This window comes from Parasteatoda tepidariorum, chromosome 1, assembly GCF_982258835.1.
Source record: "Parasteatoda tepidariorum strain Cologne lab strain chromosome 1, Ptep-v5.0, whole genome shotgun sequence".
Classification (NCBI taxonomy): domain Eukaryota; kingdom Metazoa; phylum Arthropoda; class Arachnida; order Araneae; family Theridiidae; genus Parasteatoda; species Parasteatoda tepidariorum.
In genome coordinates, this window is record NC_141755.1 from 1363634 (window position 1) to 1390479 (window position 26846).

At 28.8% G+C, this 26846-nt stretch overlaps 1 protein-coding gene across 13 annotated transcripts in view; it reads left to right on the forward strand.

The window, feature by feature from the left end:
• shot (dystonin-like protein short stop) overlaps window positions 1–26846 on the forward strand; it is a 245124-nt gene that overhangs the window by 140024 nt on the left and 78254 nt on the right. For 6 of the 13 annotated variants that reach the window (XM_016051216.4, XM_071180282.2, XM_043046522.3 and 3 more), the window contains exons 6-17: window positions 16021–16187; window positions 16837–16952; window positions 17176–17282; window positions 18487–18606; window positions 18790–18885; window positions 20042–20157; window positions 21343–21436; window positions 21524–21687; window positions 23447–23648; window positions 24756–24884; window positions 25097–25174; window positions 25628–25789. In XM_016051216.4, coding sequence (XP_015906702.3) covers window positions 16021–16187; window positions 16837–16952; window positions 17176–17282; window positions 18487–18606; window positions 18790–18885; window positions 20042–20157; window positions 21343–21436; window positions 21524–21687; window positions 23447–23648; window positions 24756–24884; window positions 25097–25174; window positions 25628–25789 — 1551 coding nt within the window. Of the gene's footprint in view, window positions 1–608; window positions 664–3568; window positions 4319–9841; window positions 10009–16020; window positions 16188–16836; window positions 16953–17175; window positions 17283–18486; window positions 18607–18789; window positions 18886–20041; window positions 20158–21342; window positions 21437–21523; window positions 21688–23446; window positions 23649–24755; window positions 24885–25096; window positions 25175–25627; window positions 25790–26846 lie in introns of those variants that run through there. The other 7 variants (XM_087158154.1, XM_087158165.1, XM_087158179.1 and 4 more) reach the window with 2 other exon arrangements.

The following is a 26846-nucleotide window of genomic DNA, read 5'->3' on the forward strand; positions in this document are numbered from 1 at the left end:
ATATGGTATGTCAGGGGGAGACTTAACTGTAATTTCAAAATATATTTCATTCCTAATTATCTAAACATCGCTTTTTAATTTAAGCTACCACAATGTATTATGCTATCTCGAAAGATCCATTAAATTGTATATTTGATTTTTAGAAAATTTTAAATAATGAAATTATAATAATTAAAATTTATGTGGCGGTACAAGAAATATTTTTAGATGCGTATTCCGTTAAAATTCGAATTTTCACCGTGCGAAATTTTTTTATTCGCTATATTTTGACCAGTTCTCTTTACAAAAATGTCATTTTGCGAGGGAAAAGTACTTAGTATAATATTAAGTAATAATTTTTTATGTGTAATATTATAAGTAATTATTTATTAATCCGTACAAACAAGGCTCTTAATTGCCAGTTAGTTTTAAAAAATAACCTGAAACAATTTCACTGCACAAATTTATTTCTTTTCATTTTTAACGGTCGATTTTTTTTAAAGATAATATAAATAAACATGCATTTTTTTTTAAAAAATATGTGCTTACAAATCCTCACTAGATAGCGCTAGTTGTAGTGTATTATCTTCCCAATAATGTAAAAGAAGGTAGGAGATGAAAAACGTTCCCTTTCAGTGTGTAGGTAAACCACGTGACCCGGCTGCCGAGACTCGACGGTATGAGGCATAGAGTTGAAATACTGGGTAGAGAGAGTAGAATAACCCCCGACCCGTGGACAAGATAAAGTCACGTGACTGTAGCCCAAACTTGCCGTTCACTGAGACCGCTTCGATTCCCGTCCATTCGTTTAGCATTGCGATCGTCTGATGCAATTAACTGTCTGTCTTTTTAATTCAGAAATAAGAATGGTACAGAAGTCCTGAACATTTTGCTGCACGGAGAAGTTTTCTAGGGACTGTCCGATAACTTTTTACAAGAAAGGGCGACATTTTTTTTCACTTTTTCTATTTTAAAACTGATTTTAAAATTTTTCCGATACTCAGTCATGCTCTGATAATCATGTTTTATTTGCTTTAATAATCAATTACGCTCGTTTTTGCTCACTTTTTTTGCATTAAACATAAGTTTTTATTGTTTCTTAAACTTTAAACTTATAATGTTTAAGTATATTTCAATATATACTCTATTTTTAGCTGAAATAGCTGCAAAGCTTTGTTGGCTTCCTTGGCGAGATACTTTAGCGCCAAGGAACAGTTGAGTAAACTTTTGGTTTTGTTTTAGTTCTCTTTAAATGTCGATATCATTTCTGTATATTCTGAAGATTTTGTATATCTTTACCTCTTGATTACTAAAACCCAATATTTATCTTGTTCTAAAATGTTTCCTTTAAATATATATATTTAAATAAAAAATATGGTACATAAGAAGTTGTGTTTTTTAAATTACATAGGAATGTTTAAAAACCAAATTATTTGTATATTCTTATATGTTTGATGAATAATTAAATTCTATGAAATATTTTTAGTATTTAAATATAAAATAGTGTATAGTAGTTTTAGTGTTAATTTTTAATAAAATTATATAATTCTGTTACTATACATGAAATGAATACAAATTATGTACTATTTAGAAAATATATTAAGGTATATTTAATATAATCATTAATTACTTGTTTATCTTCTTTTTATTTAAAAATAGTTGCTATATTGGAAATACTTTATTTTACTAGTATATTAAAGAGTAGAATTAGTTTGATTTAGTGCAACAAATTTAGAAAACATAACATAGAAGTGGCTAAGTTGTATAGGAGTAAATTAGTGCAGTAAATTAGCGCATGTTATGCATTGGTATGGAATAAACTGCTCAGACGGCCAAGGCTAACAGCTGGCTGTGGTGCAAAGATTTAACATCGTGAACCTTTCTTGTAAAATTTCAACTGTTTTTACTTTTATATAGATTGTATATATTTAATTTGCAGCTGGCTAAAGGATATAGTTTTAAATGCACTTACTATTTTTAAGAAAATTACATTTTTTATGGATAGGCATTGTAATTTTCTTAATGTCCATAAAATGATTATGGTTCTTTTATTTGTAAAGTAAAATATTTTTAACTGTTACTTTTTAAGTTACTGGTTTTCTGTATAAAAATTATTAAATATACATTGACCTATAATAGTTGCATAAATTTACCTCATAAAAAGTTGCATAAATTGCAATTTCTATCACAAATAAAAGTAAGATATTTTAATTATAAGTTCGTCATTAGTTTCAATCTACATTTAGTACAAAGTAAAAATTCTAATTGCTTTCTCCTTTATTTAAGTATTTTTTGTTTAAATTTCGAAAGCTTTTCTACTAGTCTCTTTGTGTGTACAATTCAAACTTCCTAGTAATTTATGGAATTAGATTGTACATGAAATACAAAGTAAAATTTCGAATTAAACTCTTTTATTATTTTCTTTGATTAGTTTAATGCTTTTAATCTTATATTTTTCTCTATTCGGAACTGAAAACTTTTATATTAGAATAAATATTTTATTTCATATTTAGACAAATTGTTGAGTATTAAGTTAAAATGCAACAGCAGTTTATTTTTGAAAATATCTATTTTAAGTGTCAGGAAAAAAAGAAGTCAAAATTCTAAATTAATAATGTAAATAATCTTTATTGTATAAATAATTTAATGTATTCAATATATAAATAAAATTCTAAACGTAATTAAATTTAATCAAAAATATGTTTTCTAACTAATCTATTCTACTAAAAACGGGTTTTATTTTCCCCGAAGCTATTTTTCCCGAAATTTGATATTACCTCTCGAGCAGTCTCTTGGTGAGCATAAATAAAAATGATAAAAGTGTTGCAACATTAACGTTATTTCTAAGCATCGAACTTTTTTCAGACAATCTGTTTAATTTTACAATTTGTTTTACCTAACAGTGATAAAACTTTTAAAACGTAAAGATTAAATTTATTTTTTAAACGAACTTATGTTTCGTTAAAAAAGAAAGGCAACATTTTCAAATTCACATTTTAAGCCCTGGTAGATTTTAAAAAAATCCTGATTTTTGTATCGAAGTTATTATATTTTTTTAAAAAAATAACAATAGTTATTTCAATATATATTGTTAATTTTTTTTAAAATAGGTCTTTGCAATAAAAACATTTAAAAAAAAAATTTTCTGAATATAGTAATAAATATAAGTGATGCAGAATATCGTTTTTTATTTTTATATAATGAATAAATTTTAAGGAATAGTGTTAAGGGTACAGACGAGAACTACTGAGTTTTTTTAAATAAAGGCAGTACTTTAATTAAAAATTATTTGTTAAGAAAAAAAAACTCCTCATGTTTTAAAAACCCATTTAATAATATTAAAGAAATGTGATTAACGAAAATATTTTTTTTCTCTCTCTTTCAAATGCTCCGATTATTTGCGCATCGGTAATATCGAAATAAAGCTGTTTAAAAACTTAGTGCGCCAACATTTGTGATACTGCGCCAAGTATTGCACTCTTTCCATCACGTGATTGTAACTCTTTGCTTGCTATCTGTGGCGTGTCTTTTCGGAAGGAATAAAGCGAACTTGGTTCCTCTACCTACTATTTCAACTCTATGGTATGAGGCTAGCCGGTGGCCAAACCAGTTTTGGGGGAGATCGCACCTCCACAACATCACGCAATGTATTTAAGGTCCTGATGTGATGTCAGCAAAGTTTGTCCGAATTCAGAACCAGCCGGCAACAACCATACGTGGCAAACAACACTATTTATTTGTTATTATTTCACAACAACTGATGTTTTGACAGTTTTAACTCAAACGTACTCACAAGTGCGTGGAATAAAATAAAAATAAAATGTATTCCTTTGTGAGAGGTGCTCGATTATTCGTGAAAGGTGCTCGTGAGCCAGAAGATCCGGATAATTTGCCTGATCCGGCTGATGCTAACGGGACAGATCATCATCATCACCTATCTGTCTATCACCAGTCCCGTTCACAAATGGCATCTGCCTCTCAAGAATCGAAAGAAGTTTTCCGGACTGCCCACAATAGATCAGGTCTCAGGACCGTACATACTTCCCGAGTGATCCGGAAGACTACCACCCTGACAAGGGGCGATCAGAAAGTACCTGTCCGGACGTCTGGCACTCAACATGAAGCCATACGGTCGTCATCCGCTGCATCGATGACCTCTTCTCTTGGGGGGCGTGAAAACGGCACCCAAACAAAACATCTGACGCATCATAATCTTTCAAGTGTCAATCATCATACCATTAGATCAACGGATACTGTGGATAATGATGTTCATGTTGTGAAAAGAGTTCATAAAAATTATGATTCTAGTGATTCCAGGAAAAAGATTCGTTCCAATAAAGTAAGATCCCAGTTTTATTTATTTATTTTTTAAACAATGAAATTTATTTTCACTTTAAAACTTGTGAAAATAAATCTGGAGAATAATATTTATGGTAAACATATTTGTTTCAAATGAATTTAAATAGTGAAGTAAACTAGATTCAAATAATAATAAAGATTAGAATGAACCAGATTTTTGTAGGGAAGTATAGGATTTATGAAAATACCTAATATAGGATTATGATTTTTATAATTAATTTAAAATTAGGAGACATTTTGCTTTAGTATCTTAACTGTCCTTTTGAAAACTAATAAAACCTTTTATTATTTATAAAGCTCTTTGGAAATAAACATTTTTTTTCACCTTTATAATTTATTTTCTTTTAGAAAATTCATACGGTTATTAAATATCTCCATGAAAACTAATGAATCGAAGAATTTAATATAAAGAAGCTAACAACATTGGAAAATTATATTCCTTTAAATGTGTTATTACAATTTAATAGGATTAAAATAAATCTTATTTGTAAAATGTAATTCTTCAGTTGGTTTAAAAGAATTTTATAAAATATTAAATATTCATTCATTTAAATTATTTGAAAGTTTTTTTTAAAAAAAGGAAGAAAAAAAATCATTTAAGAAACGTTTTGACCCTATTTACTTTAAAAAGTGAAGTCAGTCTTTTTGCTGTCATAACGGATTAGCGCATTATTTATTGTTGAGGTGATTTATCAGTGACACGATTCTCTTCAAAAGGCTTCTCTGGTTACCATAGCAATGCATTGATAATTAGAAGATAAGATTTTCATGGTCACTCTTAGGGTGTAGTCCCAATTTTAATACATTTTTTTTCATAGTATTTTAAAAAAAATACTATCATTTTGAATTCCTGTTCACGTTCCTGTAACCGAAACAATTTTTTTTTCTTCAATTGTTCATGATGTATACTTTTTCATATTAAATTACTATGTAAGCTGTTACTCCTTTTATTAATCCATTTCTTTTAAATTCCAATTTTGTATTGCTCTTTAGACGCATCTTAGAGTCAGCGATGAATATTTTTACCCGCGATTGACTCATTACGTGTAACTCGTTCTTTATTGAAATAAAATTCAATTACAGACATGTTAAGTGAAACATATTACGGATAAAGTTAGCAAGAAATATTAGGTTCATGGAAAAATAAATATAATTATTTTCTATACTATTGCAGCTTTTATAAGCTGGAACGAACTTTGAACTTCCATCTATAATAATAACAAAATTTGATGATCTTTTTTTTTTTTCATTACTTAACTAGCTTTATTAATTAATAATGTATTAATATTGATGTAGTTTATTTTTTAAAAAGACGCAGGACGTAATTCTGGACAGTTTGTTTGCATTTTAAAATGAGAATTACTTTTTCATTGAAGTAAATTACCTATTTAGTAAAGGGTATATTTTCGAGCATTTAAAAATTCGCAAGCTTTATTTTCTGTAACTTGATGTCAATTCTTATCTGTTGTATCTTTCAATTTTTTTAGCCAGCGTACTTGACTACTGCTTGCTTTTATTTGCTAAACGTAATTTACATTATTAGCGTGAATGGGACTTAAGTTGTCTTCGTTATTTCGTTTCATCCGTTTTACGGTCCAAAAAATATCTCTCCCTCTGAAAATTACAAGTTGTACAGATTTTAAAAAATACAAATCTCAGCGTGTTAAAAAAAAAAAAAAGTGATTTCTCATTTTGGTGCTTCTAAATTGAGACTTCAATTGTATCGTTTCATCTAGCCAATTGTCCAGTTTGCAGTCATAATTAAAATAAGCTGAGGCCGTGGCAAGTACTATACTAATTAACGGGCCCCAACCTTTTCCCTAACATTAAAATTAACATTACTTTCATTTTAATGAATAAAAATTTCTCCAAATTACAACTATGGTCATATTAAGGTTTGTACTATTCTATACGCATCATGCATCTTGATGCTGCATTCATCAGGTGTTAAATTCCTTCTATTGCGTTTATACATGTGATGTGTATATACATCCTGCGTTTTCCACAGCAGATAAATGCAGCCTTAAATTTTAGATTAAATGAAGCACTGATCTCTAATTATGAAAATTAAGACACAAATTAATCTTGAATAAAGTATAAAATTGCAAGTGTAGAAGCTTTAAATTGAAATTTTTTCAATATTAATATTTAAGGGGCCCCTCAAGTGCCCCTTCTGTCAATGCTGTAATCAGGCCCTGACACTTAGCATCCCCTAATTCTCGTAAAAAAATAAAAAAAATAATAATAAACATAAATAGCGTATTTTCTGAGACATTTGCTTCGATTAAATCGTGAGAGGAATTCTGTTATCCAATTCGCTGATCTCTCATTGAGAAGTGATTTTGCAATCGATGTCAGGGACAGGTAGGAAACTTTTTCGAACCTTTTATGGGCGATAGTGTAGAAGGTGATTCATCAACAAATTGTTTCATCACTGTGCCCTCCCAAATTGTGTTGTACGATGATTTGAATTGCAATTGGTCTTTTGATTTCGTAATTCTTGACTTACTCTTTTAAAAGAATATTATCTTGGACTTTGAATTTAAATATTTAACATAATGTTTAAATTGATAATGCGTCCTTTTTAAAGGGTAGCTATTCGAAACGCACTCAAAATCCCGCTTTAATGTATACATTGCGCCAAACTTTGCCAGCACGGTTCTAATAGGGAGATTGGGAAATAGTACATCTTTTAACATTAACAATATTTAAACTTTAAAAAAAAGTAAAACATTCACAAAATGTTACTTGACTTTAAAAAAAAAATGCCGAAGTTTTTCTTACAACAAAACGATGAAAGATGTGAAAAATTAAGTAAAAAAAAAATGGTGCTCTCTCAATATATCTAATTAAGTTATTTCTCTACCCATATTTTATAAAAATATCTTGACCTAATTCTATTTCCTTAAAATATACAAAACATATGCAGAACAAAACACATAACATACTGTAATAAAACCTGTAATTTATATAATTATGTATTATTTTACAAACATTCCAAGCTGAGAATTTTTATAGGTGTAAATATTATTTGTATTGTCATTTATTATCATTAATACTCTTTTGTACACTCGTTAGATTTTGTTCGAAAAATAAGGTTATTTTAGTTTTTGTGGAATCGCTTTCCTGTTTCCTTTACCTTTTGTATCTTTTTTTCCAGTTTAACATTCCCTTTTCTCATATTTTATGAAGGTTACATATTATCTCTTAGTATTTATTTTAGTCGCGACCATTGATTGAATAAAATTATTTGTCTTTGGCGGGGACCGCTTACTTAAATACGGATGTTATTTTTTTCAGATTTTTTTTATATCACATTGTGCAACTAAAATCACATGAAACTACTAAATCTGGTTATTAAAAAAGAAGAAAAAAAAAACTATTGCATTCTTTTTTATGAGATACGTTGACATTTAAAGAAAGGATCATTTTTAACATAAGTTCAAAAATCATGAATTCTTTTCGTATAATTTGTTTAAATATTGCACAGTTAGGGCTATATCGAGGACATTTTGACAATTATTTCATTTTATCCCGAATATCAACAGTATTGCATCTAAGAGATTTTCCTTACTAAGTTTAGAATAGGGTAAACTAACCAGTGAAGGAACACTTAAGCTTCGCTTGCCTTTTGAAAAATCATATTAATTTCAAAATTCGTAATTTTAGTTAAATGACAGTGTCAACGTATTGGTTTCTAATTGCAAATTATGTAATAAAAATTGTAGAGAACTTACATAATATTGTTTTAAAGTTTTGGAGCTTCAAATAACCAGTAGTAAGAAGACCAAGTGAAGGAACAGCTCTTGCCAGTGAATGAACACCCAGTAAAGGAACACTTAATTTTGGTTATTTTTTAATGCTCTTTATGAATTTATAAGCCATACAAATATTTAAAAACAAGCCTATTCTTTAAATTATAACACATAAATACTTGGAAAATGTTAACTTTTTTTTGTAATCATGAATTGAAAATTAAAGTGCCAACATATTAACACATACTGTTCATTCACTGGGAAATTTATGCCCAGTAAAGGAACATGCCTGTTCCCTCACTGGTTAAAAGTTGTTTTTCATATTTTTAACATACTTTTGATGCGGAACATCACTAAAGGTACAAGAAAATTAAAGTTTATCTTTTATTTTCATTAACTTCGAAAAAAAACCAGTAAAGGAACACTTGTTCCTTCACTGGTTTTTCATTGTTTGGTGATCCAGTGAATAAACACCCCCTTATCTCAATACTTTATTATGCTATGATGCTTAAAAAAAAAAACTTCAATAACTATATTTTGAATTCTCTTTTTCACAGTGAGAAAAATAAAACTATTACAGGCAATTAATTCCACTTCAAACATATAAATACAAACACTCACCTTATAATTTTTTCAAAGAAAGAAGGTGTTGCAGAGATAATAACAATTTCAAAAATTTTTCCAGAGAAGTCTATTGACCAAGTAATCTAAAACATTGCTAGATGACTTCCTATTGTTTTGGCAGTAGGCTATCGTTACCAATCAATCTAAAGAAAAACTTTCAAATTCTTATTTTTAAGCAATATATATGAAATGTTCCTTCACTGGTTGGTTTACCCTACTATGTTATCATCATAAAAAAGCGTTTGAAAGCCTTTTTGTCATCCTTACTATCAATATTGAGTTAATTATGTGTTTACTTACATGGTTAAAAAGTATAACACCTTCGCTCCTTCTCCTTAAGTAACAGTAAAAGATTACTTTTAGACATCACTTTAGTAAAAAAGTTTATTATTTTTGTATAACTTATTTAGATATTACACAATTAGCTAAATCGAGGAAATTTTACCAATTATTATTTCGTTCCATCTTATTTCGAATATCAACAGTATTGCATCAAAGAGTTTTTATTTACGAAGTTAAGAATACGATGTCTTATGTTTATTTCATCTTTATTTAGTTATTTAAAAAAAAAAGCGTTTGAAAGCTTATTTACAATTATGATCTTTATCAATATCGAGTTCATTCATTGTTTACTTACCAAGGTAACAAATATTGTACCTTTGTAACAACACAAGTAACAGTTTTTATTTATTTAGTTTCCATATTATCTGGTATTTACTTATAACTGCGACTAAAGCCTACATTGAAATCATACAGTTTCATTTTAAATTTGGATTTTTATGTTGGTTTAAAGTTAGGTGAGTATAAACCTTTGGACGCAGAACTAAAATAGGTGAATTTCTTCACTATACAGTTATTAAATTTCATGTGATTTCATTTAATTACAAATGTCGCGCTAGAGCTGTTATCTTAAAGCGACCATCTGAAATTCCTCCTTAGAAATACACTTTTATTTTTTTAAAAAAAAAAAGAAAAAAAAGGACTATCCCACATTTATTGTCAGAACATATTATTTTAAATTTTAATAATAAGTTATCGCAAGTTCACCGAAAGGTTAAAGCTTCTAAAAGAGCTTAAAGCAGTGTTATTTTTTAAGCTTATCTTTGGCAACAGCTTTTCAACGTAAGTGCGTAAAGTTTGTCTCACGCTGATTTTATTTATATCTCTCCCTTCAGCCCATCGCTAATGCGCTCTTAGATAATCAACATTAAATTGGATTATTTATGTTTTGCCTTCTTTCTTAAAGAGCAATATTGCTTGTGTGTGTGGAAATCATATGTATGTAAATGAGGTGAGTGATCTATCTAACCATTTCAGTTATAGTGTTGTTGGAATGTATATTGTTCGGAAGGAAATAATGTGCCGGCGATGATTTTGGAACTCCGCCGTTAGCGACCCCGTATCCATATCATCTAAAATGTGATTCATTTTAGTTAACTTGCTAGGTTGGTTAGTTACTCAGATAGTGTCCATGAATTTGAACTAACACTATTAATTAAAAAACTATTGTTAACTTTATTATTTCAAAAATCTTTCGTCGAAATTGTGTCAATGTGTAATATTTTGCAATGTGTGTATATTTGCGGCGTTTTTTTTTCCCTTCTTTTTTTTCTTCTTTCAAATTCTTACGAATTAATTCACAGTTTGAGCTCATTTATAATGATATGAAAAAATAGCATTCCCTTCTTTTAGAAGTTAGTCTAAAATAAGTAAAAGGGGGAGAAATTCACGTTTTATGTGGCATTGAAATTACTTTTTATCTCCCCGACACTATGAAGCCACCCAAGGTTCGTTGGATAATTCGGCCTCCAAACATGCTTTGTTGTTTTGAAAAGAGAGAGAGAGAGAAAAAAAAAAGCATTTCTAGGTATTATTGGATATTTGCGGATGTACACACGAAATAAGTATACCCCATCTTGCTTTATTTCACATTTCATTTTACGCTTTCGGAGCGAAATAATAACTCATCAGCCCTTTGTTTCGTTTTTTGATTTATACAGTTTTCCAAAGGAAAGTGTTCCATCACAGAGAATCATGCCATTTCAAGGTTTGAATGTGTTACATTCCGACGAAGAAAAAAATTTTGTTGTTGTTTTGTTTGGATACTGTTGTTTTCGTCTTAAAATGATTATTGTAGAGTGGTTAAAATCAATAAAAAAGTGTCTGTACACTGTGAAAAATAAATACTAAATTTTCACGAAACCTTCTTTGCGTTTGACTAAACCGTTTCCTATTTGTTGCGAGCAAGAATTTCGTCACAATTTTAGATACATTTGGCTATTTTATTTCTTTTCCCTCCAAAAAAAGACAAAAAAACTTGTTGCGCATAACGTATTGAACTTTTCTAATAATCACTTAATCGTGAGCACTATATAGGCGGATCAATGTCGCTAAAACGACATGAGAAAGACTGGTAGAACAGAAAGATAAATTAGACGAAGAGGGATTCAAACACAGGGATGGTGCGAGACCAACTTCTTGTTAGTCCTGTCTGCTCTATCGTCACTTAATTTTCGATCGTCCATTTTTCATTCTAGCTAACAATCGCCAAGAAATGATTCTCAAAATTAATTTTTATTAATGAAAAGCTTAGTTGTAGATATATTTAAAAATTTAAAGCATGATGAATATATATATATCTATATATATATAAATTTTTTTTATTTTTTTTTTAAAATTTATTTATTATTATTATTATTTTTTTTTTTTTGAAAATCCACTTGCACTCCACTTATACTACGTGTTTTTAAATACATAAATCTATTTATTTTTCGGTTCTATTTTTGTATTAATTTTGCCTATCCTTCATTCTTGTAACTGTCATAGAATTGTTTGAGCGTTACATCCGTTCTCATGACATTTTTGGATGAAAATAAAAACATGACATTGGCAACAATTTTTTTTTATTTACTTGGCGAATTTCGAGGCCATTGTATTACGTATTTATGTAAAAAAATTTAAATAACTATCTTTCTTACTATTTTTTCTAAAATAAAAGAATATTAGGACTAAATGAATTTAATTATCGGTTTAAAATTTCAACGTGTATGTACTACTAATCTTTAATTTTTTTCTTCTTCCCTAACTAAACTTCTAAAATGAATGTACTAACTTGTGTAAACTAGTGCCCACTTCGAAAATGGGTACATATCGGATTAAAATATTATTTAAAAAAAAAAAAAAGATCTTCAAGACCATAGGATTTAAAAGCACTGTCCTATGCGATATTAGTATTCTCAGAAAAATCGATTAGTAATTAATTCATATCCTGGATATTTGCTTTAAATTTAAGAAAGGTTACATTCTTCTTTTATAGGGTTCAATTCGGCATCTTTCTTACATAACTCATTGAATTTTCTCAGGTTCAACACACTCCAATATCTTTATCGCTTAACTCTTCATTTCCGACATGGGCAACATTGAATGGGGCCTAATTTCAAGAAGATTTAAATCACGTTGCTTTTGATGTAAATGATCTCCACTTTAAAATTTTACAAATTAAGAAATAGCAAAAATTATATTTCAAAAAAAAAAAAAATTATAATAATAATTATTTTAGTAAATGAAATTTGCATGAGAGAAAGCTATCGTTCAAAGGATCAGAAATGAATTTTTGATTTGCCCAATGACTTTCATTTAAAGTTATCTTCTGTTCAAAACTCATTTTATTTATAAAAACTATAACAGATTGCACGAAAAATCAGATAAACAAAATGGATTCATTATAATACCATTATTGGCGTTTATTGAGTCCTGTTTGTCCCCTCGTTAACAATTATTCAATTATGAACCTGTCTCACGGCGGTGTATGTATAAAGCCATAACAATTTAAATCAAATTCATTACTTTCCTCCAAAAAGTCCTTTTATATCCTCCTACGTTAAATTGCTGCTATTAATTACCATTTCCACATCAGATCCCATTCATTTTCTACTCTCTTGTGTCTTTATTTGGCCATCTAATTCGCCAAAATCTATCTGGGTTAAGTGTGGCAATTTTCATCAGATCTACCTGTGAGCGAGATTTTTTTAAATTTTTTTTTTTTATCAGGTTAGCGGGTGACAGAAGATCTTTGATTGACAGACAGGGATCAAGTTTTCCTTTGCTTTCTCTTAGGTTCATTGTTTTATTTTGATTTCATTTTCACTGTCTTAGTAGTAATGTAAGTGCGTGACAGTCATAACACAAAAAGCTTCAGACTTACTTAAATCGCAGAACCGTAACACTATTTCCTGAGGCTCTTAATGAGACATTTTTTTTCCCCTTCTTTCTCTCTCACCCCCCTTTTTTTTTCACTTCCCTTGTTGACATCTTACATTCAGTAGTTTATTCTCATTCGTATTTTTGAAGTTTAATTTTGTTATTATAGTGTCTTATTCTTATCTTTCCTCGATGAAAGAAGTTTCTTACTTAGACCCGAGCCGTTCTTACTGTTATCGACACAAAGCGCAGTAATAATTAGCAATTAAAACAAGGTTATAATTTACAAGTAATTTTATTATTTTATATCCGTCGATGAGCCCCAATTTTGAGTTTACGACAACCCATGTTCAACTCCGCAATCTTGTAATTTTGAGCCCCATATAGAAGGCACGCTTGTATCATGTATTTGGAGAAATTTACCTTCGTGGAAGACTTTTTGATGGAACTTACCCACATTTGCGTAAAATGGAACCACAAAAACCTCACACACTTAACCTGACGGCAAGGGAACTCTAACCATTACCAATCAAACTGTATCACTGAGGATATTTTACGACAGAACTGTGGTCAGTGCGAAATTCGTATTGACTAGCCATCGCTGGGATTTGAACCCGGCTCACCTCATGGGAAAACGAGTGCTTTATCCCCACACTGCTCAAGTAATCTATTTGTACAAAATATATTTTTATTTATTAAATTGAGAAATAAATAAATATAATGGAAAAAATAATTTATCTAGTGTGGAATTTCTAGACAAATGTTTATTTTTTTATGAGAATGTATTAGGAAAGATGTAGAAAAGATCAACTTCTTTTGTATCTGCGATTTTATCTTACAAAGCACGGAAATCGTGTTTTTATTATAAAAATTAAATTCTTGCACTTTTTGTAATTAATTAAGCTTTTTAAGTGTTTGCATAAAAGATATTTTTATAGCAATGTTAATAATAATTTTCTGATAATAATGCATAAAAAAGAGAAATTTTTTTAAACGGATTCTGTTAAATAATTTATTATATCCATTAAAATGTTACCCTCTTTTTTGACTTTAAACTATTTTATAGGTTATGCATAAGAGCTCATTTATTTTTGCTCTGTTGATTTTATGGTTCTAATGCATAAAGAAAATAATTTTTAACCATGGCTATGCTATACTCATTTCATTTTTCAAAACTGTCGAGCATTTCTTCTTTCATATTCACTGAAATCTGTTTGAAACTGGTTTTACTATATTCAATTTCGCACAACCGAGAGCAATGTCGGTATCATTCTTCGGTAAATTCCAATGTCGGTAAATTCCAATTATTATTTAGACAGTCATGCCTGAGTGATCTCATCAGACGCTTCCTTCATGTGTTGTTATTCGGACAGACAGTATCAAATTTAGTTAAATCCACATGCCATTCATAAAAAATGTCTCTATGAAATCAAAATTCTTGTCACTTTAGAAAAAAGTTTAATTTAAGTGGCATTGAATGCATTGTGTATTTTTTTTTTTTTTTCCATAAGCAGTTTTGTTAGGTGCAATTTTAAAATTCACGCTACAATTATTTTCCGAAATTCAAGCTTTTATGGGAATACCATTGATTAAAAAAGTGTGCTGCGTTTTCTGGGAAACCTTATTTTAATTTGAAATTCTATTGCATTGCTTACATACCGAAAGAAGTCCCGTCGGTAGTTTCATTACTTTAATTGAAATCACTCAAGCGGCCTAACAAACCACCTTTAAAAATTAGGTTAACTATGTCTTGAATTGATTGGAATAAAAATAAGATCAGATTTATTCCAATTAGTTATTAAATTGCGTTGTCTACTTATTAAAATAACATCCTTTTAATTCTTGATATCGATGTGTAGATTGGAAATTTTGGTTGATTTTATTAAGGGACTGCAATTAATTGCCTATTTATAATTATTGTTTCCTGAAGAACTTTCCCTCGTATGTTTACCACTTTTATAACATTTACATCGAGTCGTTCAAAAGATGTATGATCTATTACATGATTTATGCACATAATCTATTTAAATTACTAATTCCCAAATAATGATGAATTATTCAATTATTTTACTAACTGTAATTCAGTCAGTTTTCTGTCTGCAAAATTGCTGTGAACCTTAAGAAGTTATTAGTTACCATTTGTTAAAATGTAAAAATTGTCAATGAGCAGGCAATTTTTAACGATTTTACTTTTAACTATATTGAATTCAAAGAGAAGTGTACTTATGACAATTGACGGTAGTTATACTAGTTTTTATAGAAATTAGATTTAAATGATAAATTGAGTAAATTGTAAATATAGATTTATTACCAGTTAAAAGAGTCAAAGAAGAGGTTCATCTCAATGGGTAAAATGTCCAATATTCAATATTATAACAGCTTTAAAATTTATATTGAAAAACATACTGATTTTAATCATCAACTTGTTTTATTTTGAGAAAGAATTTTTTTCTTTTTAAACTGTTTTTTGTTGAGATCTTTTTGTCACACTGGCTTTCCGTATAAATAATCACTCACGTGTTGATGAATTCTCGATTTTTCTACCATGATTTCTAAGTCTTTTAGTTTATCCTAAATTCCTTCATCAATATGTCATCGATTCTTCGTCAAATTTGAGAAGTTCAGATATTTGTTTAGAATGGCATTATTTTTTTTAAATAACGGCAGGCACTGAACTTTCGTTCTTCGCCTTAGAAGATGCCGGAAGTGTTGCTCATTTATCGTTACCCAGTGGGCACCTGAGAACCAAAGTCACGGATGCGAGCAACATTACTCACGCCACACTGCCACAAATACCCGTTCATAGGGTGGGTCACATTCATACATTCACACATCAGAAGACAACACAGAGAGAGAGAGAGAGAAACATCCATGCCCAGAGCGGGATTCGAACCCGCAGCCATTGGCTTCGTAGTCAGGAAAGCTAACCACTCGGCCACCTGGCCGGCAGAGTGGCATTATCGTTTATGCCAATTTACAATTTTGTAAATTTGTTACTAACGTTTTGATTATGAATGTTAATTTGTTGTTCAGTGAAATTAACTCTTTAATTTATGATTGTGTATTGTAAGCGCTGTGATATATCCTAATGTTTTTGTTTTAGATCTCAGATATTATTACACATCAAACAGATGAGCGAATTAGCGCAAAAGAAGCGCTTCTACGGTGGGCACAAAGAACAACAGATCGCTATCCCGGTGTGCGTGTTGGCGACTTCACCAAAAGCTGGAGAGATGGCCTTGCATTTAATGCTATCATTCACAGAAATAGGTATTTCTTTCTTGTTCAGTATTATAATACACACAAGCAGGGAGGGCTCAGGGCGCTTGCCTTCCAATACAGGAATCTACTTCTGGCTCACACAGTGCTGACGTATTCTTTTACCCTCTGTATTTTCCCCCTGATTCTATTTAATTATTTTATTGCAAATTAAACTAAGAATACTCTTATTTCTTTTTAAAAATTTCAAAACTATTTATTTTTTTACCTTCATATTTCTATGTTATTCTAGATGAAACTTTTTCTTTGATAGACTATCACATTCAGATAATGTTTTTTGAATGTCTGCATAAAACTGCAGAATAATCATTTAGAATGGATTGATGTATAACGGATAAACTTTTAGAACGTAATTTCATTTGGCAATAGCAAAGCAACGCAAAATGATAGAAACAATGATATTCATTAAAATGCCTCAAAAATACAGTATGGCTTGATAACTTAGTTTGAAGAGGCAAGTTTACACAATATTTCTAGCCGTTCACATAACACTGAATTATGCAGTTTTGTAATTTCATTAAAAACTGAAATCCAACTATGTTTGAAAAAATATATAAATGCACTTATAGAATAAATTATTGCTCTTGTCTATTATAAAAATTGAATTAGTCTTTGTCAATAAGATCCTTTTATTTTTCAGACCTGATCTCGTCGATTATCGCTCCTGCCTAAAACGAACAGCCAGAGACAATCTTGACAGTGCTTTTACTATTGCTGAACGCGAGCTTAATGTCACAAAACTTCTAGATCCTGAAGGTAAATATTACACTGACTTCTTTATATCTATTCTCCAAGTTTGTTTGATTAATTTTTAAGTCAATTATAACTCATGCAAGCTTAAGTACTTTAAACCAACTATTATAGAACATGTGAGTATGTTTGTCTTTATTTAAAAGAAAAAAATTTTCCCCCTCCAATCTTCGTAATGTGTCATACTTTTAACCATTAGCAGTATAGAAAGTGTTGCATCTTCTTTCAGATGTTGATACTCCAGAGCCAGATGAGAAATCTCTTATCACTTACATATCTTCTTTATATGATGTTTTCCCTAGGCCTCCTTCTCATAACCCATTTGCGGCTGATGACGTGAGTATAATAGAATTTTTCATGAAATTTTTTTTTAATAGTTTCCAATAATCATGAAAAATATTATATTTTATCTCATAGTTTTCCGCGTTATTTAATTATTATACTTTACTATACCTTATTCTGATCCAAGACTAGGGTTTTTCTACATTAGAATTTTAAAAATAAAATGTTGTTTTAAGAGAATATCATAGATGGAAATTTAAGTCTAGAAATTATTTGTTTCAAACAGAGCTGCTGAACAAACTTAAAAGAATGCTGTACACTTCGAGATAATTCGCAAAGCGATTTCTCCCCCCTTCATTTACAAGATGGAATTTTTTTTTCCTAAATGAATTAAAATAAAAAAACATTGAAATTTCACTACTTAAAATATGTATTTCGTTGCTGTGGTTTAATATAATATACATAAGTTAATATTTCAGTGTAATGTTTATAAGGTATAATAGCTATTCTGAGATTACTTCAACTCTTTAACTGTCGTTTTTGGGCAAATTTGCACCAGAGAATCTTGCTCGAAAACAAATTTTAGATAAGGAGCTGTTAAGTTTCTTTGTATCAGTCGAATTCTTTCGGTTTTAAGGCAATTTTCTTTCACATTGAACTGAATTTGGGGCTAGATATTAAAATGTTTGCATGTTTATAAAACTATAAATCTTAAGTTTTTTTTTTACATGCTTTTTTTTTCCATTTTAACTGTATCATTGTGAGTTTGTCTTTTATATTTTCTTTATTTTTTTTATTATACTCTTTATTTAATGGTTTGATTTGAGGGAAAATCAAATTAAGGACAAGGATTTTAAAAATAAGACAATTTTAAATAATTTCAACAAAAAAGATTTATTACATTTTGTTTCAACATTTGCACTAATGAAACAATTTAATCTTGAAAGAGTTCTGACTTGAAAGTATTCAATCTTTTTCTTAGTTAAAAAAAATTATACTATAGCGCTCCTTTGTTTTGTCTGTATTATAAGCAATTAAAGTTATTATTATATCCTATTTCGTTATAATTCTTTGTAATTAGCATGTTTATTATCTTTATCTAGCATATTTGTGTTCATATTAAAAGTGTAATCTTTGTTTGACCCAGACTAAGAATTCTACTAGTAGCTCTTTATAAATTAAATTTTAAATGATGCTTAAAAGGTCAGACTTTGAAAATAAATAACAAAATATTTCCTGTAAATCTTGTATTTTGTAGGAAAAATCACGTAAAGTGGAAGAATATAAAGATTTATCAAGCTCTCTCTTCTTGTGGATGCGAGAATCTTTATCATCTCTTCAGGACAGAAATTTTCCGAATACTTTAGTCGAAATGAAGGTAAAAGAGTATTTCATCATACATAAAAAATACCATAGTCTAAATTATTACATGTCATGAAAAAGATTTTACGTTCTGCGATTTATTTATTATAGTTTAAGGCTCGATTAATGTAATAATTGATTATTCGACCCTTTCTCGTCTTGTGTTGGGCAAAGGCAACATTTCTTTTCTCTTTTCCAGTCATTACTGGCTGATTGTACACGATTTCGAGTTGAAGAAGTACCACCGAGGTTACACGAAAAACAACGATTATCTCATCTTTACCGAGAAATTCAGGTATGTTTATTGTATTATCTCGAGAGAATATGCAGGGGGTTCTGTAATAACTGCCCTTCATTTACACTTTTGGAATGTTTGTTAAAAATGATTTGATTACTTGTTAAACGGCTCCAAAGCGAGGCTTAAGTAAGAAAAAAAATTGTACATTATCAAAACCTAACTTATATTTTTAAATACTTACTTATGTCAGTTAAGGGACAGTGTAATTAAGTATTAAGTTTTTTTTTTTTTTTAGTCAAAATTTTTGGATAAACTAGTTTATATATGCAGTGTATTATTTAAAGAATATTTGTGCACGATTACGACGAATTGAACTACGATGAACTATAATAATAATAACATTTATTTACATAACAGAGGTAAGTTAACACAAGCTGCGGAAGACTGCAGGCAATCCTATTACATGACAATCACGACTATAACTACACTGTATTACAACAAACTTAGGGGAGGCAGCCGGTAGCTGCTTACTTCACACTTTCGATATTGGAATGTGCGCCAAAGCGCCTTGTGCAAATTAATTCGGCACACTATTCTTAACCCACTGGCAGTTAAGGAAATGGGCAAAATTGGGAGAATGTTTCTCCCCTACACACAGTTCCCCTATCAGTTAACATGGGAAAACCGGTTTTGCTATGCAGAGAAGACTGCAGGTTAAAATGCGACTTTTTACGTGCAGAACCGTCAGTGGGTTAATATACATTTTTGAAATAAAGTCATTTACGCATACATATTAGGGGTCACATGTAAATTTAAATATTGATTTGTGACATTTAAATGTGAAAATTTTATCAATATCGTAAAAAACCAAATGGATTGCTGCGGAATGACATAACAAAAACTCTTTATGTTTTATTTGTGTTAGAAGCATTGAAGAATGATTTTTCTTAATAAGTTATACATTTTAAAATGAATTTTAAATAAGTTAAATCAGTTCAAGGATGAGATGCAGTTACTTTTTTAATTCTGAACTCATTTTAACTATTTTCAGTAGCCCCATTATTGGCAAATCTTAATATTTTGAACAAAATTTCTAAAAATTAATACCGAAGGGATGTTTAAAAAAAACTCTGTATTGAAGCATATGTATCAATGAAATATGTATTTTATGTTATTGTGCGTTTTCTGATATTTATTATTTTTTGAAACTTAGAAGATGCACGTAGAAGTTAGTGAGGAGCTTCGTTATGAAACTTTAGAAAGGCTTTGGAATAAAGTTATGGCTGCTCATCAAGAGCGTGATCAAGCTATTCATGATGAGATAGCTAGGTATGTTGTAGTATTTTTTTTAATTCTTTCAATGAACGGAAAATTGTTTTATATTTCAAATTGTCTGTGTTATGTTTTTCAAACAATTACATTCCTTACTTTTTAGTGTTCAGATTAGTAACAGAATGAAATATGTAATGATTTTATCTTATTACTTTCCTGCATGACAAATGAGTTCCTTCTACTATTATTCAGTTTAACGTTAAAGTTTCATATAAACTAGACCAAATTTATTTTTAAAAATACGGGGCAAATTTATTTATTAATTGTATAATGGAGGAGGATAGGGTTTCATAACGTTTTAGAATAGATATTTCTTTTGGAGTTATAAAATCTCATAACTTAAGCAAGTAATTTTTAATAATAAGCTATAATTTATATTTGTTTAAATATAATAGAAATCTTTTGAAAAAAAAATTGGCAAATCTCTCATCCTGACTATCACGAATAACACCAAATTGATTTTTATTTTATTTAATAATGCTTTTATCAAGTATAATATTTATATATTAGGACAGAATTTTTAATTGTCTACTGTATTTGGCACCAAACAACAGTTTTTTAAGATTGGCAACAAAACTGGAAATATAAAAAAATTTGAAAGTAAGAAACAGAAAAGTTAGAGTTCTTTTCAAAGTTTGTTTTTATAGCTTATAGAGTTTAAATGATGTTCAGAGCATTTAAAAAGCAAACTAATTCTGATAAATTGAACTATTTTTTGAAAGGGAGGGAGAAAAACACTATGCGTAAGAGTTGAAAGAAAAATGCATAGTAAATTGTTGATAACACATAAATTTATAAATTTACAACTACTTTTCTAATTTACTTCCCTATTTTTTTCATTAATCGCTCCATCAATTTTATGGGATTAAAAAATTATTTCAGTCTGTTTGATAGGATATCCTTATTATATTGTTTAAGGATCATGCAATGTAAATTATCACTTAATATCTGAAGATGAAATTAAGTTCAATGAAATTACAACTATTAAAGTCTTTAAATAATGTTTTATTAAATATAAAACAGACATATATTAATTTAATCTAGCATAAAATGAACAGCAAATTTTTTTCTTCATAATGTATAGTTAAGAAGCACTCATACAGTTTAACTTAAAAGTACGCATAAAAAACGTTTTAAAAGCAGTTGGAATTGAAATTTAATTTGTTATTACTTCTGTAATAGGCTTGAGAAACTTCAAAGGTTAGCTGAAAAAGTTCACAGAGAGACTAAACAATGTGATGGAAAAATGGATGACATTGAACGGCATATTGCTGAGGTAACTCATCTTAATTTTTTATAATAAATCTTCACTCTTTATAATCTTGGGATGTCATTAAATTATTTCTTCTACTTATTCTGATAGGAAGAGAAAAGAGTTCAACGTCTTCATCCTAATGATGTCAAATATAACTGTGATCAAATCGATGCAGAGCTCAAACATGTAGAAGATAGTTTAAAATCCATGTCCAGGGATGTTCAAACCTTAAGAGATGGCCGGTATCATCAAGCTTTGGAACTTCACAAACGGTACTTAAGATTTCTATTTTTTTTTTTTTTTTTTTTTTTTTTTTGTAGTGTTTTCATAATAAGTAAAACTCATTCATTTTTATTTATTACAATTGTTTTGGAAAATTATTACTTTATTTTGTTCATTTTTCTTTTTATATTTCTAATGTCTTCTTTTTTATAAATGTTATTTGAAATTTTCACTATTCTTTGTTTACTTTTTTTCTTCTTATTCTCTTATCATGACGAAGTGGCTATATAATGCTATAGTATGGAATTATAATAAAGTTTAAGCTAAAATAGATTATAACTGAAATTAGAACACATCGTGTTCTGTATTTTTGTTACATATAAGTTACTTTCTTTTGACCAGACATAAAAAACTATCAATTTTATCTCTTTTATCCAAATTATATGACTTTGATTAGATGGAGAAAAAAAATAGGTAGGTAAAATTTTTTATTACTAAGCTACTTCTTCTTAAAGATTGAAACCAATTTCTAAATATTAACTTAAAAATGTTAAAAGAATTAATGAGAACATTTAAGAACACTATTTTGATGCTGTCAATGAAAATCATGCACGTAGCCCTGATTTTCAAAGCTCGTATCTCGCCGTGGTAGGAACAACAGGTAATTTTGCCAAATGATGAGGACAGGGTCTATGTCGGTACCCCTTTTCCAAACTCCCACAGCCAATCTATTGATGAGCAGTGTATTGAAACTGCTTTATGCATTATTACTATAATTTAAATCCAGCTCTTATTTTTTATTTATTTATTATTTGTTTTGTATCTACGGTTTAATTTTAATTCTCTTTTAACATTTATTATCAACTATCAATGAATGAAATTGCGATGCACATAAAAAAAATTTTCAAATTTCTTAATTTCAGTGGGAGAATTATGCCCACGGGGGGGGGGGGGCTTTTTGATGGTTACATGAAAAGGAAAATTACCCACGGTTAGCCTGACGGCAAGTGGACTCTAACCCGTTATCCGTCTACCGATGAGGATATTTTACATCAGCACTGTAATCAGCGCAAGCCCGGTGCAGAATTCGTCTTACGAGCCATCACTTTGATTTAAATCCGGGTTGCCTCATTAGTCAATACCCTGAGCCACCACGGGTCATTGAAAAGCATTTCTTACATTTTGTTTTAAATAAAAAAGAAGATACTAGCTTTTCTTATTAAATATTTTCACAAATAAAGCATATAAACACTAGAGCCTTGTAGATGTTCTCGTTTCTGCATGCTTTTGTTTTTGCATCAGAAATTATTTCTTATGTCACTTCATTGTTGCTCTTTACTGATAATGTGACCAGTGCAAGTTTTTTTAATTTTATTTTTATACTTTATATTTTCCCAATATATCTTGAAATATCTTAATTAATTTCAACTTCTAAAACTAACTAACAATTTTAAAATCTTCATTTTCATAAATATACTTATTGCTTCTTAGAATTGAAAATTAATAGAAAATTATTGTAAATTAATGTTGTTTTTGAGTTCTTTATCTTGTATATAGGAATTAGATTTGCAAAACATTTGTGTTATGTAGAGTATTATGTTATACTTCAATTTTATCATAAATTATAAAGTATTTGAGGTACTATACTACAGATGAAAATCTTTTAGGCATGCAATGTATGGATATTCATATATTTTAACAGAACTCCAAAATTAATGAATTTATTTCATGTTTGACTTATTCTGTATACTTTGGAGCACCTTAAAATTCTAAATTTATGTATGATTATTATATATCTTTTTCATTTAGGGTTCAACAGCTTCACGAAAGATTTTTAACTTTACGAATGCATTTCCAAACGAGATTGTTGAATGTTCTTGCTACAAGATCTTTAAAAGCAGAAGAAAAGAAAGTATCCAAACCTAAACCATTGTCTCTTGAAAAACTCATTGAAACAAACAAGCACTTTAAGTTCTTGCAAGAATGTATTGATTGGGTACATAATAAATTAGTGAGTTAATTTTAATATTAAATTTAATTTGTGCCTGTTTTCAAAATGTTGTTTTAGTTTCTTTTTTTTATCAGAACTATATTTATTATTTTATAAATGCGCTTAAACAATTTATCTATAAAAAAAGTGCAGGAAAAAAATTTGCAACAAACACTTAGGTGTTCAGGAAAAATTTGTAATGTGACCAGTAAAATATTTACACAGATCCTTCAAATTTCTGTAACTCAATATTTAAGAATTAGCAAAATTTAAAAGAGCTTAAATTTTGCACCATTCATTTTGTTATAAAAGGAAGATTTAAATGTATGTAATAAAATACTTACAAACATGCATATTTAACTGAATGTTTTTTTTATAAAATTTGTTATTGACTATTTTGACTTATTCAAGGAAAAAACGTGGATTTGATATCATATTTTTGAACAGAATAAGTTCACTAACATTGTGTTTAGCGTTATCAAATCAGAATAAGAGCATAGAAATGTTTTTTTCCTTTTATATTATAGATTTGCTAGCCTACATGCTGTTTTGTCAACATACCAACTATTGAAGATACAATAAATATCAACAACTAACAATCGACAAATAATGACTACTAACAATGAAGATACAATAAATATAGTATGGTCCCACCTTCCTAAAATAATTTCTAATTTATTAGCTTACTTTGTGATATTGGTTGCTTGTAGTTACTTTATTGAATAAAGTACCTACTACAGGAATTTTCTTTGGCTAAAAACCTTAGAAATTTTCAATAATAGTTTTAAAATTTGATTGACATTTTCACAAAAACTCATGGTTTCTGTGTGGTTGCTAATGTGTTTTATTATCCATGCAACCTGGATAATTCTCGTGGCAATCAACCTTAAATTTCCCTTTACATTTTTTTTAAATTTAGTAATAATTTTTCACAAATGCTCATGGATTTTGTTTAATAACTCTTTCTCTAGCATTCTCTTGAATACAATACTTTCAGCGCAACAGTAAACATTCTAAATTATAAGTATAGATTCTAAAAAGTTGAATGACATTGACTTTGAATTTTTGATTGTAATATTTAAATTTTTGGTATCATTAGTTTTATTCATTATTATTATTTTATTTTAGAAATATTTAGAAGAAGCAGACTATGGAACAGATCTTCAAAGTGTTCAAATTTTACTAGAACAACACCATACAGAGCATAGGCTAATTGACCAGTTTCAGAAGAATGTTGATCAGTGCTCTTCACAAAAAGCAAGTTTTAATATTTAATTCTAATCAAACATATTTAATGCTTAAAAATGTTCTTTAAAAGCTTGATAATGTAAATGTTTTTGTTCATTGTTTACTTGCACTTCAATATTGTATAATAATTCAACTGTATAATAATTACAACTGTATAATAATTACAACTGTATAATAATTACATTTCTGTTAATTTTAACAAATATATTTTCTACTTTCAGTCCCAATTCAGAGGGGAAGAACTTGAACTATATTGTAAATTATTATCAAAGCTTGAAAAAGGATATTCAGAAGTTTTAGTAAGTTTTTGTTATTGTTGATAACTCATTTGTGTCTTCGCTTTAAGGATAGTTCTGAAGCACATATTTTGACTGACAATTATTCTTTTCTTTTAAATAACCAACATCAGCAGCTGAATGTTGGAATCTTGCTTTTTTTTAAAATATTTTTTAGTCTTACTCATAAGCTGCTTTTTTCAATGTTAAGTAAAAAAGTGTTGAATTTGTTTAATTATTTTTTAAAATTGTAATTAGTAAACATAATTATCGTAAAATGTCTTATTGTTATCAATAATTTTGTCCTGTGATCAAAAATTCTGATGCATTTTTTTGGGTCACTTTTTCCCAAACTTTAACAGATTTCTAGAAACTTAAGTTTATAAGCCAGATTTTTGTGTCTTTGTCATTAATATATTTCAATAGCTTAATTCGTTATAAGCAACTTTTAATAAGTGTTTTGTTTATTTATTAAAGGTTTTATCAAACAAAAGAATGAGTGATTTAGATACACTGCTAGACTTTATTCAGTCTGCAACCAATGAGCTTATTTGGATGAATGAAAAAGAAGAAATAGAAATCAACAGAGATTGGAGTTCTAAAACATTAAATATTCCAGAAATTGAAGATTATCAAAGAGTAAGTGTAGTCCAAAAATATTGAAATAGTGAGCAACAGAAAAGTGGTTTTCTTGAAAATGAGAAGAGACAAGTTTTGATTCAAATCAATATGACCCCTGCAGGGCAACTTCAGCCGGATTATACCTTTCGTAGGCCCTAGGCATAGCCGTTTTTGGGCCCTCCCCTCCTTCCCCCACTCCTCCCCTCTTTTCAAAATATATGCTAAAATTTTCTTGCATATTTTTTTTTTACATTTTTATTAATATGGATTTTAATTTACAAATTTGTTTATCGAACTTTATCTGCCAAAAATCGCAAAAAAGTAATATATTGGATCATAAGATTCTGCAAAATAATTTATTACCAAAAAATATTATAATTTTATTTGTATCTTCATAATTTTGTGCAAAATACACTTGTTGTTTTTAAAGCTAAATTATTTTTGTCAACAAATTTTTTCCCCCCAAGTTTTTCGTAGGCCCCTGAATTTCGTAGGCCCTAGGCATGTGCCTAGTGTGCCTATAGGTTAATCTGGCCCTAGGCATGATAAATAAAAGTGTTTTATTGGGTAGTTTAATATAAAATTTTGAAAATTAAAATTTGTTTTGCTTCCAAGGGGCATTTTCTGAATTGAAAATAAATGTCATTGTTATGACACTTATTATATTACTTTACAAAAAATAGTGTAGAATAAAGTATCAAACTATGTATCATGTAGAAAACTCTACATGATACTTAATTTTATTCAAAATTTTTTTTAACTTCTTAAAGTATTATTGTCGAATCCGTAAATCATATACATAATGTACAAAAATCTCTATTTTTATGCAAATAGAAATTTTTTTAAAGATAGGTATATTTGTAAAGGTCAATTAGTTATACAGATTGTGTTATGTGTATTTACTTAAATAAGCACTTTTATGAAGATAAGTATTAGTCACTTATGAGTATGTTTGTTTTAATTTAAACACAAATATTTCTAAATGTCTTTGACAGAACATAGTTGGATAATACTTGAATTGCTACAAAATATTAATCTCATATTTTTTACTTTCTAAAATTGAATCTGTATAATG